The sequence below is a fragment of the Lacerta agilis genome, chromosome 11 (assembly GCF_009819535.1).
Source record: "Lacerta agilis isolate rLacAgi1 chromosome 11, rLacAgi1.pri, whole genome shotgun sequence".
Taxonomy (NCBI): Eukaryota; Metazoa; Chordata; class Lepidosauria; order Squamata; family Lacertidae; genus Lacerta; species Lacerta agilis.
The window spans coordinates 28,167,134-28,185,079 of NC_046322.1; the positions used below are offsets into that span (position 1 = coordinate 28,167,134).

General features: G+C 38.6%; 1 protein-coding gene across 3 annotated transcripts in view; it reads left to right on the plus strand.

The window, feature by feature from the left end:
* The window catches only part of CERT1 (ceramide transporter 1), a 49,966-nt gene that overhangs the window by 1,181 nt on the left and 30,839 nt on the right, over positions 1-17,946 (plus strand). For all 3 annotated transcript variants that reach the window (XM_033164637.1, XM_033164636.1, XM_033164635.1), the window contains exon 2: positions 7,265-7,399. In XM_033164637.1, the coding sequence (XP_033020528.1) occupies positions 7,265-7,399 (135 nt within the window). The remainder of the gene's footprint in view (positions 1-7,264; positions 7,400-17,946) is intronic.

The window sequence follows — 17,946 nt, forward strand, 5'->3', positions numbered from 1 at the left end:
GCCTGCGAATCAAAACCTTAACGGTTTTCTCCCTCTCTTAAAAAACGAAGGAAACAAAATCATGTGATATGCATGAACACATAAAGCACAATTGTACCATAGAAAAGAGTGGTGTGACCTTTGCTCTAAACAGTGCAGTAAAATAGACTGACTGGAGGGATAATATATGGAGTTTAGGAGAAAGCAGCTGTATACATGACTGGAAGACTTTAAGGCTTCAGTCCCTGTATTATTTCTAATTTTTAGCATGAATCCTTTTAAGTTTGCTATTTAGAAACTTGCAAAGGAGTCATTATTCAGACAGAAAGCTAAGTTTTTAAGCAAGATATCAAGTTTTAGCAATATGATTAAGTCCTTCAGAAAATAAATGGTAATTTTGCTTTTCAAAGCAGTTTCACTTGCACCGTGTTTTTGACCCTGTTTTGTGTACTGAAGCAAGCAGTGAAAGCACAAGCTGCGAGATGCTAGATTTGGAAAAAGTTATTGCTGGAAAAGCTTTTGCAGTCCAGTTAGTTTTCATGTATTTATAGGGAAACTGAACATAATTACCAACTATTTTCATTCCTGAATTATAAGGTAGATAAAGGTAAAGGTACCTACCCCTGACCTTTAAGTCCAGTCGCGGATGACTCTGGGGTTGTGGTGCTCATCTCGCTCTATAGGCTGAGGGAGCCGGCGTTTGTCCGCAGACAGCTTCCGGGTCATGTGGCCAGCATGACTAAGCCGCTTCTGGCGAACCAGAGCAGCACACGGAAACGCCATTTACCTTCCCGCTGGAGCAGTAAAGCAGTGGAGCACTATTTATCTACTTGCACTTTGACGTACTTTCTGCTAGGTTGGCAGGAGCTGGGACCGAACAACGGGATTTCACCCCATCACGGGGATTCGAACCGCCGACCTTCTGTTCGGCAAGCTCAAGGCTCTGTGGTTTAGACCACAGTGCCACCCGCAGAAGGTAGATAAAGTGCTGCAAATGGGGACTCTGGATCAGGTAACAAGAATATGACACATCTCAGAGAATGGAAACACGTGCAGCCCTTTAGCCCAGTATGACTTTAGATGACAGTTAGCTGCCAGAATGTATTTAGTCATCATTGTTACAGCAAAGATATGGAGCAACTCTGCCATTTTTCATGCCATTTTTCAGTAGGAATAGAGACTCCTGGGGTTGAGTCTGGTGCAGGTTTCTTCCACACTGACTGTTCCTACTAGTGTTAGCTAAATGGCCTGATTTTTTTTAAAAAAAAACATAGAATGCTCACCTGCACTCATCTTTGAACACAATTGTAATGCTCACAACCAGTGTGGATTTAGACTGTTGTCAGGTGCAGGTACTGACGGTTGTGTACAGTATGTCAACATCCTTGACAACTTTCTTTTCTTGTCAACTGTTTAGTTTTAGTTTTTGTTTTAAACTCAATCTGCAACTTACTGTAACTTTTATTATTAGCCAATGTACTGTACAATTTATAACAACATTATTTCAGCTCCTTGTCATTATGTGGCTACCAAATGTTAAATCTCAAGATTGAAACGTATGTTGCTTTTACAGGCTACTCGCCCTTGATGTTAGCCAGGATGCCTTTCCTGTTCTCATCTATACAGCAATAAATGAAAGGAAATCTAAATTGCAAAATGTGATCTAACCTGTTGCAGTTTAAAAAGCTGAGCTACATTATTGCATAGTTTTTAGAACTTTCTTTGTGATGTGTGTCTTCATTAATTAAATGAAATAAATTGAAATTAGTAGTAGATTTGCAAGGATTTAAAAAGCAATAATACAGTCTTCTGCTAAGGTACAGGAACAAAAAAATATATCATTTTTTCTTATAGAATGCCCACTTGAATGGCAACTTATGCAAGTGCATATTATGCATGCACATATATTATTGCTGTAGAATTCTATACAAAGAATAATTTTCTGTATGTTAACTTGTCAAACTGCTAAGCTTGCTTCTATCTTTAGTACAATCTTTTTCTCTTTGTACAATTCTAATTTAAGACTTTCTATATATTTTAACTTATAGAATGAAACTCAATGTTGTGGAACGGCTTTTGATCTAAGAGGTGTCCATTAATATAAGGGAATGGGAGATTGTTTTTGCCAATCCCCTCCTCCTGCTGCAGCCCCTGAACCTCGCAAAAATAAGTTCCAGAAGTTTGGAGGACCCTTCAGAAGAATGTGGAAGATGACATGGAAAGTTCAGGGGACTGCAGCTGGAAGAACTTGCAAAAAAAAATTTCACTCTTGATCAAATGCCGCTCTGCAAGGTTATTGCCCATTACATATATATTTTAAGATATAGATTATAATAATTATTAAGTTGCAAGTAGCATTAAAAGTGAAACATTAATTAAAACTAGATTGTAGATGATCCATCGAGGAAGGGTTAACCAGTGACTGTTCTATTCTGATCTTGCTTATCACTGGTAGAAACTTTATTGCTATTTAAGTTTCTTTTGTTTAATATTTTAATATTATGTTTACTTAGTTACCTGAAGTAACTTGAAGTAACTAATTCTCGTTGGGTTATTCCTAGTTTTTTGTTACAAGTTAAGAATAATTTGAAGAATTCCAGCTCAGTTGGTAGAGCATGAGAGACTTAATCTCAGAGTCATGGGTTCAAGTCCCAGGAGCAAAAGATTCCTGCATTGCCGAGGTTTGGACTAGGTGACCCTCATGGTCCTTCCAACTTGACAATTCTATGATTCTAACCAGGGCATCTTTACATTTTGATGAATTAAATCTGGGACAGTGGTATGGATTTTCTGGAAAAGTTTGAGTAGAAATATTGTTTACCCTATACCAGCTTGTTAGCATGCTGATTTAGCATGCTTAGATTGTATAGTTGGCTCGGTGCCTAGGGGATAGTACAGTTGTACCTCCTTTTGCGTCTGGGATCCAAACCCAGTACTTCCAGGTTTGCCGCGGACATTGGATGAAACGGACCCTAAACAGGGTGGACGCAAAAGAAGATACAACTGTACTGTAGTCTGAAAAAGTTAGTTGCAACTTTGAAAATGCCTGTTTTGATACTGTATCCATTCATGGTGTTGCAAATAAAATTTAGGTAACAATGTACTTTTAAAACAAAATTAACTGCAGAAAAGGATGATACCAAACAGTAGGCATACTACAAGTAGACCTACCGAAAACAATGAAAACATTTATCTCAATTAGTCAACTCTGACTTGAATGCCACCAATTGTAGTGGCAAATCTGCTGTCTCACTCACATCATTACTATCTGCAAACATCTGTCTGTATAAAAAGTGTAATTCATGTTATGCTGCAGTAAATTCACTGATCAATTAAATAGCTTTTCATTCTAATTTCAAGACTCACTCATACTGGTAGGGATTGAGTTCATTTATTTGGGAAAGAGTAAGTTATTTTCTCTTTGCTTTTGCCATGCAAATGTATAGGGCAATATCTGGTCATACTTGGAATAGATGCATCAAAATCAATGGGATTGGGTAATTTAAGTTGATTGATTTCAATGACTCTACTCTGAGTATGACTAACACTGGCTATCACCCATGATATTGGGTCCATCACATGACCTGTGGAAATTGTGGTAATGATGTCTGTTTTCAGCAGTAGGTAGCCATGGTTCATTAGAAAATCTCCAAAATTGCTATCCATTGACTCATAAGCTGACACCTCCTTCTTCTGTAACCACTGTACGCCCACATAATCTATTCCAGATGATTGGGAGAGGAAATCTATTCCACCATCAGTGTCCATTCTGCCAATAGATGGATACCATTGAATTTTATTCATAATAAATTGGTGATTTATTAGGGCTATCTCAGATGTCACAAAGCAATGAAAAATCTAAAGTCTCCTCAATACTTTGTGACAATTTAGATAGATGGATAGATACCTTATTGTCATTGTACATAATACAACGAAATTAAATGCCACCCCACATTTACAGCCACATATACACTGGACCTCTCGATTAATCCAGGTTTCTGATTAGGATAATCAGAATAAACCTAATTTAGATGATCCTAATAATTGTATTGGCCCACTGATAGGAGTTCCTTTCAAATATGCCTAAATCTTGGTTGCTCTTTGTACCTGCTCTCGCATGACTGCAGATGGCAAGAATTAAACTCTGTATTCCAAGAACTGCACTATGGCTTTGTCTATTCATGTTGTTTTCCATGCTTTGATGAATAGTTCTGTTTGCCTTTTGAGCAGTGAAATGTGTGGAACTGATTATTGTATTATTGGAAATAAACCCTAGTGGCTTTTCTCAATTGTAATGTTTACTTAAGTTAAAAGAAATGAATACTTTTTATTGTTTCTAATTATTAATATATTATACTTGCCAATTTGAATTGTTTAAAAATGCAACTATACAGGCACAAAGGCATGCTTCTATAATCATTCACTATGACAATCCTATGAAGGCACAATGGCCTGGCTCAGAAATCATGGTAAGACAAACTATGACTTACCAGGATTGTGTGGGATTCCAACGAGAAACTTGTAGTCACTTTGCTCCTTTCCTGGCTTTATTCCAATGCTAAGTCAAGGTTTTACTTCAAAATGATTTCTGAAACTCCGCCCTTTTATAAAACAAAAGAAGAACCCTTGTTAGCTGGAAAAACTCAAGGCATTGAGTGTTGCCCAGGCCCTTAAAACTGACTTCTAGTGGTCTCTTAAGAATTCTGACAGTACCCCATACCTAAATAGGACTGCCTGTTGTTGATCTGAAATATTTTCCTCGGCTTGCTGTCAATTAACTTGCAGTCCTCTGGAACTTAAGTTGAATTAGCTATTGAATTCTCAGAGTTATGCTGTCTCATTTGGGTGTGTGCTTAGAATGCACAAAACTGGTTGCTTACTTCAGTTCAGTCTCCTTGGTTCAAAAGCTGAAGTGCTAATCCATTAAGCTTAGTCACTAAGAATTATATGTGACTATTTGTACTTGATTATTCTTCATTAATTTAACATAAAAGTTGGAGTTCATTGTTTGACCTCTGAAAAGCACCTCTAAGGTTCAGTGTTGAACCAGTGAAATAGTTTATAGAACTTTATATTTATTTTGGCAGGCATTAATCTGGTTAGTTTTTATGTACATTTTATCTACTGCTGTGTTTATGTTTTAGTATTCAATTGGCTTTTAACATTATGTTTATTAAATTGTGCTTAGTTTAATTGTTAGCTGCCTTCAGCATCTGTCGGACAGAAAAGCAGATTGTTTAAATATTTCATATAGAACCAAAACCTAGGGATATCAAGCACACAGAAATGAATTGGCAGTTTTAAAAGCCAGGAAGATTTTTGGTCAGCTTTTCCCCATACCCCACTATATCAGGTATTTTAGAACTCAAGCAGCTAGTTTCTGTAGATTCCTATTTTGATACAAGTATTATCTGCAGCAAAATGTTGCAGTATACTCACCTCTTGTTCTTTTTAGTCTTCTTTAGGCAGGGATCAGGAGGATGGGAAAGAATGAACCCTCTTTCTTTCTAATCCATCTTCGAGGCAGTATCTTCTGTACTAAAGAATTGGGTGGCAGGTAGAAGAAAAAGATAAATAAAAACATTTATTTCATTCCATTTATGAATTGCTTCCTGTGAAACAGCTCAAAGTAATCCAACATTTACCGGTAAAAAAACAGGCATTTTTAAGCTATTAAGCTTGGATGAGAATTCTGGAGAGTAGTAAATGGAAAAATCAACTTTATTCATTTTCTTTTCACCTCAAACATCACTGTGTAGTCTAGAGAATAAAGGGCTTTTTATTTTTTTGAAGAACACATCATAGCACCTGCTTCCAGAATGCTTTTTCTAAGCTGATAGGGGTTTGATCCCCACCCCCCATTGTAAACATACCCCATGCCAAACTAGCACCTCAACAGCATTCTGTGTAGAAGCTAACAGATGCATGTCAGGTTTTGGATGTGGGGAAAAACTTAACTTACAAATGAATATATTTATATACATGTAGGGAACCCCCAAGAAAAAGTAGACAGCTCTGTCTTATTTTGAGGTAGTGCTTTTCCACCTCACCTCGTTCCCAGTGGAAACCAGTGCTGGCAGTTTCACCAGCAATATCCCTTCCCTAAGCCATTTCAGGAAACCATTAGTACTTATCATTCTGTGGGCCATACTCAGTTTTGGTGCTCTACCCTTGCAGAGATTACAGATCGCCTGAAGCTAAAATCTGATAAAGTCTGATGAAGCTAGTGAATCCTTCTGTACTTATGATTGTATGAATCTGTTTTCATAGAAATTAATGCAGTATTACTAGTAGTATTTATTTTAGGAACCCAAAAATCCATTGCACAGTGCTGAAGCGGTGTAAATGCCAAATATTAAATTATATTCAAATGTCATTTTTATATACTTTTGTTTATTGTGGAGCTTTGTGTTTATTAAATGTTCATTTCAAGCACATGGAGATCACATAGTGATCTACTCGTTGAGCTTTCTGCCCAGATGAAACACGATAGCTCTTCAAAATAAACTATGTGCATCAGTGTATATTTTAGTTATATATACTGTTTTTATTGTGGTACTCTCATTTCACAGTGATGACTGTTTGACAAAGAGATGAGAGAGGAAGGAGTCTAATATATGTGAAGAAAAAAGTAGTTAAGTCTAGGCTAGTGGACCTAAACATTAAAATCTTTGTTCAGTTTTTGTTTTTGAGCCTGCAACTTATTTATTCTGAACTATCAGTTTCTTCAAGATGAGGACTGTGGACTAGCCTCTTCTTAAAAGGCAGCCCAGATTTACAGGAATACAAACCATGTATTTCAGTCTAGAGTTTATAGTTAGTGATAGGACATAACCACCTAATGTTTATTGTGAATTGTGGCAGATCTGCTGCTTCTGAAATGGTATTGTCATGATTGTCCCTACTACATCTGATCTTATTTTATTTTGAACACTTATTTTCTAAGGAATTGGCATTTATTTTTCAGATTGTCTGCATCAGAACCATTTTTTACTCTGTGTTGTAACTTTTGATTAAAGCACTATACATTAGCATATGTATTGTAACAGTTGGTTTGTTTTTATGAAAAAAATTAAAACAAGATTTAGAATAAACTATGGGTGGTGTTTGATGTTAGTCATACTTAGAGTATGTATATCTATTGAAGTAAATGAATTTAAGTAACTTTGATTTCACTGGGTCTATTTTCTGAGTATGTCTTGGTTGGGTTTCACTCTAAGAAAATTATGCACAAGTGGTATGGAGCTTTGTTTGATTAAAAAATGTATGTATTTGTTTTCTTTAGTGGACCAACTACATCCATGGGTGGCAGGACCGGTGGGTAGTCTTGAAGAACAATACTCTAAGTTACTACAAGTCTGAAGATGAAACTGAGTATGGCTGCAGGGGCTCAATCTGTTTGAGTAAGGCTGTCATTACAGTAAGTGTTGTTTTAAAGTTTCTTTGTGCCCATGCTTTATGTACATTTCCAGACAATAATAAATACAAGCGAATATGGTAAAAAATAAATAATTTTTAGTGTAATCTTCTGTCAGAGCAATATGGTTTGAAAATACTTGCATAAGAACTGTCAATATTTTTAGTTAGCTATAGGAAGAATAGAAAACCTTTGCAAGATTTTTTTTTTACAGTTTAAAATTCTGAGATGCACAGCAATCAAGCATGTGCATCGGATTCAGGTGAATCCCAATTCTAAGTGGGGTGCCTCATAGGGTTTTTGGGATCTGTTAGAATTGAAATGGGAAGTATAAGCAAGAGACAAAAGCAGGGACACTGAAGCACTTTACGGTGCCTCAGCAATCCAGATATCAGAACAATTTCTGCTTACCTGTATCTGTTAAAAATTAAAGTAGCATCTCTAAGCTTACCATACAAGGAATAATACTGGGGTGGGTTGATGAAGAAGAGAGAGCAGACACCACTGACAGTTCAAGCTTACAATCAGTGGGAATGATATTACCCCCAAAATAAATCCATTTTAGTTATTTGTGACTCCCAAATCAAATTTAAATATGCCTAGCACAAAAGCCCTTGGACTTATTTGCCTATTATTTGGCAAGCTTTATCCATTCTGGCGGGGCTAGTATGCTTTCAGAATTCATCCATTTATCTTGGAGGGGGAGCTGCTAAACTGCACACCACCCCCCATTTCCATTTCCAGTAGTGAGGGGTGGGGAGGACAAAGTAGACCTGGTTGGACTCTAAAGAGAGTTAGGCCACAAAGTGCCTTGGACACTAATGGACTGTTTTCTAGAGCACCAAATTATGGTCTGAACTGAATCTTGTGACCAGTGTACACACCTAAGAGCAATAATGCAATAATTCTGAAACCATATTAAGACCAGCATATCAAGTGATCACATGATTGTTTCCTGATTCATCAGCAGATCTGCATGGAAGCACCCATGCTCTAGCAGCTCTCGTGCTCTTGGTATTAATGTATGATTCAGGCTTCAGGTGGCTTAATCACATGTTTCTTAAAGTGTATCATGGGGCTTAAAAAAAAAAGCCTTGTCCAGGGCAGGCTCAAGAGACCTGAATCGCATGTGTAAGAACCACATGTACAGCTGGAGCTTGTTTGTTTTTTAGTGCAGTGTTTCTGCTGCCAAGGAGACAAGCCACTTTTGAAACAGCAGCTTGTCTCTATTAAAAGTGGGAAAGATATGTTTTCTAAGAAGATTTTGCCATTCATTAATTTGTAAATATTTGTGTTAACAAAAACACTTTAAAATGTCTTGTTGCCCCATTTATTGGGGTCTTCTTTTACATCAGGTGTGGGGAACATTTTAAAACTCCACAGACTAGATCCTTACTGTGACCAGCCTAAATTGGCAGGTGGGTGGCCATGAAACAACATAATTATGATTTCACATGGTTGACAGATGGGCAATGTCTCAAAATTGGTTAGTATTGAACCGTAGTCACTTAATGATATAACAGTGTTTGCTGTGGTTTCATTAACTACACACTACCAAATTTTATGATTTTGTGAAAACTGTCATGGAGTTTGTGTCCCAAAATATATGCAGTAGGTAGTGTAAAGTTGCAGCAACAGCTACCTGTAGCATGGCAGCAATTTAAAGCAGTTTAATAGTAACACTCTTCTTTCCTGAATAATCCCTGGGAACTTGCGAGGGGACAAGATAACTCTAACATAATTCTGTGCATCCTTACCAAACTAGCACTCCTAATATTGAGGGAAGGCATGAATGTGACCAAGTTAAAAATAGGACTAAAAAGTTTAGTTAATTAATTTTAAACAGGGGTGGGAATCCAACCTTCTGCCCAGTCTTGGCCTGCCAAGGGGTTCAGTTTGGCCTGAAAGGACGTTTTCTCCAAACCATGCCCATTAGTCCATTAGATGATATAACTGGTGACTTCAGCTGATGGGCAGGAGGGCAGGGTTCAATCCTGAATTTGTTGTGCACCCTGTTCCTACATATTGTTCAGGACAAAAACCCAATAAAGAGGCTCATGTCAGTTTATCTCTTTGGTTTCTATGTCTTTGAAAGCAGGCAGATCCCATATTTGATTATATGCACTGCTAGTTAATAATTAGCTTCAGCTGTTCTTCCATTACTACCACAACAACTTTATATGATACCAGTCTGTACTGTTCAGATTTGTCATTTAGAATGTTAAGTGATAAAACTATTGTAGTATAGGATTTAGAAAACTGTATTGCTGCAGATTCACTGTCCAGACATGAAGAAAATGTTTTAGGTTAAAATTACATTTTAAAGACCTCAGATTGATATGCTAGAGTTACACAATCCCTCTTCCTGATATTGAAAGAATTTTTTTCACAGATCTTAATCTGCTGTTTATAATAAAATGTAATATTTGTGTCATAAATTGTTTAGTATTGAGCCATAGCCACATATAGCAGTGTTTGCTGTTGTAGTTTCATTAAGTACACACTACCAAATTTTATGATTTTGCAAGAACATATAATCTGGTAACTTTGCAACTACATCTTTTAAAAATCAGAAGCCCTGTGTTGCATCTTCTTAAACTATTACTTAAAAACACTGCAATCCCTGTAACTTTGAAGCAACTTGTGAAACTACCTCACTGGTGGAACATGCCCCTTTGGGACAACAATTGTGAACATATGTACGGTTTCTGATTCTCTTTCCTTGACCTGATTGTTTTCTGATTATTTAGAGAAGGCTTGGCAACTATTGTTTAGGAATTGCTGTGGAACCTGAGAGGAAGTGTAGTGGAAGCATTAAATCTTCTGTATAAACACAGTAGATGTTGCAATGCACATTTCTTTACAGCAGAGGCACAGGTTTGCTTCCTTTATAGGCTGGGGAAATAGCTGTGAAGCAATTGCTTTGAAAGTTTTTAAAGGAAAAAGGTAATTTATAATTTTAAACTCACCCTCCCCCCCCAAAAAAAGAAGAGTACCCTTTTAAACTGCATCTGTTCTACTAAGATGTAGATGCCAAATGCAAACCAACTTTCTGTGGCAACTGAATCTCTGAAGATAACTTGTTGGCAGTGATATGCCCTCTAACATTTCAAATGTGAAAACAGGGACCCTCCTGCTCATGAGTGAATGGTACAAAGCAGAGTGTAACAGCCCAATTAAGATTGTGCTCAGGGGTGACTTGGCACTAGTAGAGGCGTCTCCACTTGTGAAAGGCCGGACACCTATTTATTACTGATCCCTCCTACTCAGTGCAGCCCCTGAAAAGCTTCTCTTGAGTACTGGGAGGATATTGGGATATAGCATAGATTGCTATAGTTTGCAGTGCATCCAGTTGCCTTGTAAATGAAGATTTGAAAAAAATAAGTTTACTTAAAAGGGGAGAAGGTTCAGGTGATCCACACCTTGGAGCATGAATCTAATGCCTCCCCACCCCCCACAAATAACATTCCTCCCTGTCTGGCTGTTGCACTTACGGACACCTTAGTCAAGAAGCATCCAACCTCCCATTCCTTATTTTGTGCAGCAGTTGCCAATCAGGCTGCTGCTTGGTCATGATACTCCAGTCACCTTAACTGAGAGGCACCAAGAAGACTCCTCCTCCTCTGTTTTCCTTTCATCTCTGGAAATCTTTCCAGTTGGTTAGGCCTTCATGGTCAATGCATTCTGAGTATAGCAGACAAATCACCCCCATCCTTCCTCCCAACTTTAGAGCCAGGGAGGGGCAGGGATCATTGCACAATTGCCAGGGTGGTCAGCGCCCTCTCTGTCATTTCCAGATTGAGTACAAGGCTCATTCTCCATGGCAAGCAACACTGTGGAAACCTGACTTTGAAACTCCTGATACAAGCACAATGTTACAGCTGCGCTTGGCCCTAAAAGCACTGTGGTGTTTTTACAGAAATTTGCTTGGGTTGAGTGAACATGGTTGCTGGGTTGTAAAATAGAAGGGTGGGGGGAGTCGTTTGTATGTTTGCCATTGCAATACAGCCAAAAGTGTTTCCCTCCAGTTGTTGTTTTTTAAAAAACAAAATAACGTATTGATGGAAAGCATTGAAAAATAATTCCATGGTTGCAAAATGTTGCCTCGCTATTTGTTGTTTAATGTTAAGACTGTTTTTTAATCACATGTGCAGAATGAGAATGGGAAGGTGCATGGTTCACTATTTAAGGCTTATTGGAATAATAAAAATCACATACTTCAAAACAACTATGATAATACTTAATTGTATAATGCCTTCAAGTGCTCAGAATGTCTCACATACGTTATGTAGCTGCAATCCTTACAGCAGTGCTGTGAGGCAGTGGTCGGGAACCTCTGGCCCATGGACCAGTCTTGGTCTGCCATGGCTTCTAGTTTTGTCCTTGAGGCTGGTTTCTTTTTTTAAGCACGCCCACTTGTCCATCAGCTGACATCACCTCACTTAGCCAGGGTGGGAGTTTCAATTCCTCAGGGAACTGGCATGTGTAGTCATGGCAGCAGGATTTAATCTCCCGCTCATCAGCTGTTGAGAGAAGACTTAAATTCTGCTCAGTTTGGCAGGATTCAGTACAAGCCCCTTCTTGATGACAAGGGGTTTGCATTTTGAAACCTATACTAAAATAGAGGGGCAATCCTTCGTTTTAGCAAGGGGTTCAGTGCACACCGCTTGTCATCAGGAAGGGGTTTGCCTTTAACTGCCTACTTAAATTGAGCTTTCATCTTCTGTTTTAGCAAAGAGCTTTGAAGTGCTGCCATAGTGACCTCAGGTGAAATTTTGTCTAAACCAAAAAGAACCTGGTCCATGGAGCCAAATGTTTTCCCGCCCCTTCTGTAAGCCAGGTCATATTTAAGTCGTATTGCAGATGGCAATGTCTGAGGTGGGGGGGGGAGCTTTAGTAAGGTCACCTAGAAGTTCATGGTAGAGAAAAGATTTGAACCAGGTACCTTCTGATGCAAAGTTCAGTCTTTTGACCATTACATGGTACAAAGAAGATATAGACTGTCTTCTTTGTCTGCACCAGGACTTTACAGCCAATCTTCCTGCTCATACATCTCACAAAAGCTGCCCTTACAACTCGGGACCCTCCAGAGCAATATTGCACCTAGGGGCTGTGGTTTGAAAGGGAAATTGACTGAAGCAGCAACAACAAACACTGTCTCAGTTTGTAATGAGTTGTTTGTACAGAAACCTCTCTGGATCTCTGACCAATGTTTTGAATGAAGAAGGGCTTCCAGTAAGCAAACTGAAAACTTTATTGGAAGAATGACAACATTTTGGGCAATGCACTGAAGTTTAGTGCAAAATTATCTGATCATTAAGTAGACTGGAAAGCTATTTAAAACTTGCTACAAGTGTCACACACAACAAAACATTGTGGTGTGGAATGCTGTTGTTCAAGCCAGGATTCAGTGCACACTGAGCATTCTCAGTGGGCTGTTTGAGTCCCCCTACTGATATCTTCCTCTTGTGCATGGACGGGTCTGTTTTTGCTACATAAGGACTGCCACTCAGAATTGAGATCATTGTTTGTATATCTGATAAAGAAAGCAATGTAGTTAAGAATGCATCTTTTTAAAGTTAATCTCAGTTTTGCATACACCTATGTGGTTATAAGTGGGCCAGAATTATGGTATCAGTGCAAAATACTCAACAGTATTTTCTGTAGCTAACTAGGTTTGCATCTTATCAGTGCTTGGATGGGACACCTCAGAACCTCAATGTATGCCACTTTACGTTGTGTTTAAGAAATGTTGCACGTAAATGTGACCAATAGTTGCAGTGATAGACATTGTAATGAACTGAAAATAATTGCAATGAAACGTCATCCCAATGAGCTGTATGTACCTTGTGAAAGCTGTGATTGTGATGTTAATAAGGTTCTTAGTTCATAATTAATTTTTATCCTTTGAATTTCCTTGTTCCTGTAGTGTGTTTGACCTGATTAATAGAGCCAATAAGAGTATTAGCAGAAATTGAACTTTTATAACCTGTGGTGTGCTTTGTGCATCCATTAAAGATTTAAATATTAAAAGAAGTGGAAATTAAGTGCAGTTAATTAGGTACTTTAGTTTAGGTCCAATTACTAAAGGTGGGGTATTTATGAATTGGTTATATTGGTAGTAAGTTTTAATAACTATTCAAAGGAACTAATATTGAAAACAACCCTAAATCTCTACTGGTGACAACAAAAACAACAACCTAGGGAGCACATTAAATGTCAAGCAGTGTTGCCAGCTAAAATAGTTCTCGATATGGAAATTCAGGAAACAAAATTAACACATTAATTTCAAGCCAAGACTTGTAGTGCCTTCTTGAGTTTGCTCAAGTGCCAGAGCTCTATGGAAAGGAAAGAGAAAGAAAAAGAACACTAACATGAGGAAAATATGCACTTCCTAAACAGCAGAGGCCAATTGGTCACTGAGCAGAGGCGCAAAAGGGCCAATTGCTCTGGAGCAGATGAAGCTTGAGGAGAGGGGGAAAGAGGAAGGAAGAAAAGGTTCCGCATTCATTCATTTTTCTACACTCTGCTAGGTCAGATGCTCAGAACTTTAATTTCATTTGGTCTACTCTGAGCATGACTAACATTGGATACAACTCCATGCAACTTCTTAACAAATTGAAACACACACCTTTGTCTTTTATAAAATGGCTCTGCATGACATGTGAATGCAGCCGAAGTCTAAAATCCAGTTATAAAATATTAGTTTTAGCAATATCTTTTGTGTTCCTAGACCTAATGTAGATGGAGCTATGTTTTATAGACTGTTAAATATTCTGTCACCTATAAAGAAGAAAGGATATTCTTTGGGGACCATTTTTCAGGCAGAAAAGTAAAGTTAAACAACTCAGCTATGTGCAGAAGCCTGTAAAATAAGCTCTGAAGAGCAGCAGTGATTGTGTGTGAATATGAAGTAAAATTCTGACAGTATGCCTGCTGCATTTATTGCTGTTTCAACAGGAAATCAGTGATTAATCTGCCTGGCAGAATCATTTCCCAACAGCATTGGTAATCCACCATACAAAGCTACTAGCTTCCAAAGAATACAATATCGGAAGTGACAGGACTGCCAGACAAAAAGTGATGGAATTATATATCCCTTGGGTAGGACATGGTCTCAGAGCCTTCAACTGGTGAATTTAACAGACAGTTGCCTCTCAAGCTAAGAAGTTTGAGCAGTAATACTCAACTGGGCACTAGGCCTGGGCGATATATCAATACATCACCCAGGACCGGTATGAGGAGCAGACCGTGATGTCAGCTTCATTCAGCGGTATATCACTGGTGAAATCGCCACTGCTCCTGAGTCCCTATGCTCGCAGCATTGGCTAGAGTTGCTTCCTCCAGCGGGCACTGCTAGCAGAGGGACTCAGGAGTGGCAGCGGTTTCATCAGCGATATATCGCTGAGTGATACTGCCATCCAACTTTGCCCTCATACAATGCAGAGGTAGAAACAAGCTGTATCAGCAAGGCACCAATACAACTTGTTTCTCCCTCTGCATCTTTAAACTGCTTAACTGAGGAGTGGGCAGCTGCTCTTACCTCAGTCGAGCAGTTAAAGGAGCCCCCAGGCCAGCGTTGGCTCCCACAAGCCATTGGCGGGGTGGGGGCTCAGTGAAACCGCTCAGCTGAGGGGAGCGCGGTTACTGCTCTCCACAACGCCCTGAGTACCAAGGCTGTATCAGCTTGGGGGGGGGGGGGATGTTCCTGATCCCCAGCTGAGCAGCACAAACAAGCTGCATTGTCCTAGCCCACAAGCGCCTGAGTGAAACCACCTCAGCTCTTGAGGTGAGAGCTAGGGCAGTTTCACCCAGTGTCTTGTGGACAGAGACCAATGCATTTTGGTTTTTTCAACATTGTGGTATATCGCCAAACCTCAATGTTTGGCTGGCGATACACTGCAATGTTGAAAAGATGATACCGCCCAGCCCTACTGGGGACTTTGACCTGTATGTTTCTTGTAGGCTTAGTCATGATTCTGCAGTAACTGACAGTTGTGTCCTAAACATACTTTAACTTCTGGAAAAGGAGGAAGAAAGGCTGTATGAATTAGCAAGTTCACTGGCCCTTCAAATAGGCTGATGCTAAATGGTAAATTACAAGTAGCATGTAATGGTAGGCTTTATTGTATGTTGAGCCTGTAAAAAAGAATGCCATGTGATGCACTGAGATTTTGTTTTCTGCTTGGCTTTGATAGTCATTCACAGGCAGTTTCAAATTATTTGTTGATCTAAATGCTCCCTCTCCTGTGTTTGTATAAATTAAGATTTACAAAGATACGTCCTGCTTTTACAAACTAGCAACTCGTCCTTTAGAGAGGCATCCTGGAAGGCCTAGAGCAGTCTACAGATAGACAAGTCTTTGCAGCCAAAGATTTGGGTAAAGATACAGCACAATCCTAACCATGCCTAGTTGGAAGCAATCACCAACCTATTTCTTGTTGCATTGTGAAAGTTTCATTGTAGAAGTTACATTAATAAATCTATTAATGATTGCCTTCAATTCTCCTTCAGTTGAGGGAAGGCAGAATCTTTAACTCTGAGGCTGTTCCTCATTCTGTTACCTGACCTGTGGCAAAGGTCTACTGTGATGTTGAAATTCTAAATAAGCAGTGCTCATTGTTATGAACCTGTCAAAGAAACAACTTCATTACTAGTTCCATGAGGTTTGAATGAGACTTAGTTCCAATAATGAGTTGTACATGAACTGGTGCAAAAGATGCTTTCAGATTTTCTTTTCATGGAAGGGGAATTGGGATATCGCTCGGCTTCTGGCTTCCATATTATGGTGCTCAGGCAAGTAGACAGTTTGCACAAGTAGTTGGGATGGCATTTCACCTCTGACAAACTTACAAGAGATTTTGTAGTACTGAGGCTTCATCTTTCAAAATAAGCATTGGCCAATTGTATGGAAATGCAAACTACAGCATGTGAGTGTCATCTTCCAAGCAGCCACATTTAAGCTTGCATGAAACTCTGCATCTAAGAACCTCTCCAGGCTTGCAACACTTCCTGAGGTTTTCATGAATCAGGAGCAATCTGTGCTGCTACTATGCAATCTTCTGAGATCTGGTGTCCTCTGCACCTCTCTTACCACAGTGCTACTGTATCTAATTATACTGGGTTGTTGTTCCTCCTCACAAGTTGTTGTGGGTTTTTTTAAAATAAAAAACCCTTCACTGGTGAGTCTTGAATAATCATTGACTTCAGGGCACATATAAGTAAAAGCTCTTAAGGAAGTAGTGGGTTAGGTGAAATATGGGAAATAACCTTATAGAGAAACTACCATTGAGAGGGACATTCTGTCCTGGTCCACAAACTGATCACAACTGACATGTGATGCAATTATGTAAAAGGAGGTGGGAGGGGGCTATTGCACCATTGGCTCTTACATGAAACAAACTACAATCTTTTGTATTGTGTGGCACACCAATTTGTATAATATGATAGCTATAATTAATCATGCTACTGCTGCTTACCCTCGAGGGTCTGGACCCTGAGTGAGAACCTGGAGGCTGAGAGGGAGGGTGTGTCAGAAGGAAAAAACAATACTGATTTATATATAGTTTATATATAGTAGTAACTTTGTATTAATGTAACGTTTTTTATATGTAACAATTTCTGTTAAAGGTGTCTGTTGTTGCTTCAGATAAGAGATATAGTTAATATATTAAACAGTATAGAAATTAAATAATCATCAAAACGAACACCACTGCAAGGCATAATTATTATGTTTCTGCTCACTCTAGTGCAGCCTTCCCATAGCCTGATTCTCTCCCTATGTTTCATATAGCAACTCAAATCATCCCCTTGCACTGGCTATGCTGGCTGGGGCTGCTGGGAATTGGTGTTCAAAACATCTGGAGAACACAAGGTTCTGCTCTAATGAAAAGTTGCATACCTCTGATTTAATACTTCCCTTCCCATGATGGTCTGAAGGGATCATTTCAAGCTTTAGGGCTGAAGGAGTGTTCGGCGTGAATCTGCTCTATGCTAAAGTCCATCTGCTGTCATCATAATCAAGAAACCATTTTAGAGGGAAACATCTAATGTAATTGGTTTGTGTTGCTTTCATTGGTTTGTGTTGTATGTTTATATTCACTGGTTTTTAATTGTATTCTAATTTTTATTGAATTGTTGCTGCCTTGGAGATTTGTGTCTCGGTCAAAAATACAGGATATTACCGGTAAATGTGTCAACAAATCTTACTGCATCTTCAGTAGTTATTCTTCTCATGCAGATAACTTATTTTGTAGATCTTCATTAGTGTTCAGAGTTTGCTTCATTAACTTTTGTATTTCATAAAGGTACTATGTTCTGAATTTTCTTGGTTGAATCCTGACATTGCAACATTAATAATCATGATTGTCTCAGTTTGGCTGAATATAGCAACTGATATGAAACAAAATGATCAACTTTTATTGGGTCTTTTAATGTGAATTGTCATCTGCTGTGGTATCTATGATAAAGGCTGGATATAAATATGAATAAATGAAAATACCTGTGGTTTGTTTTTATTAAAGGCTAAAGTAGCAAATTATGTAAAAGGC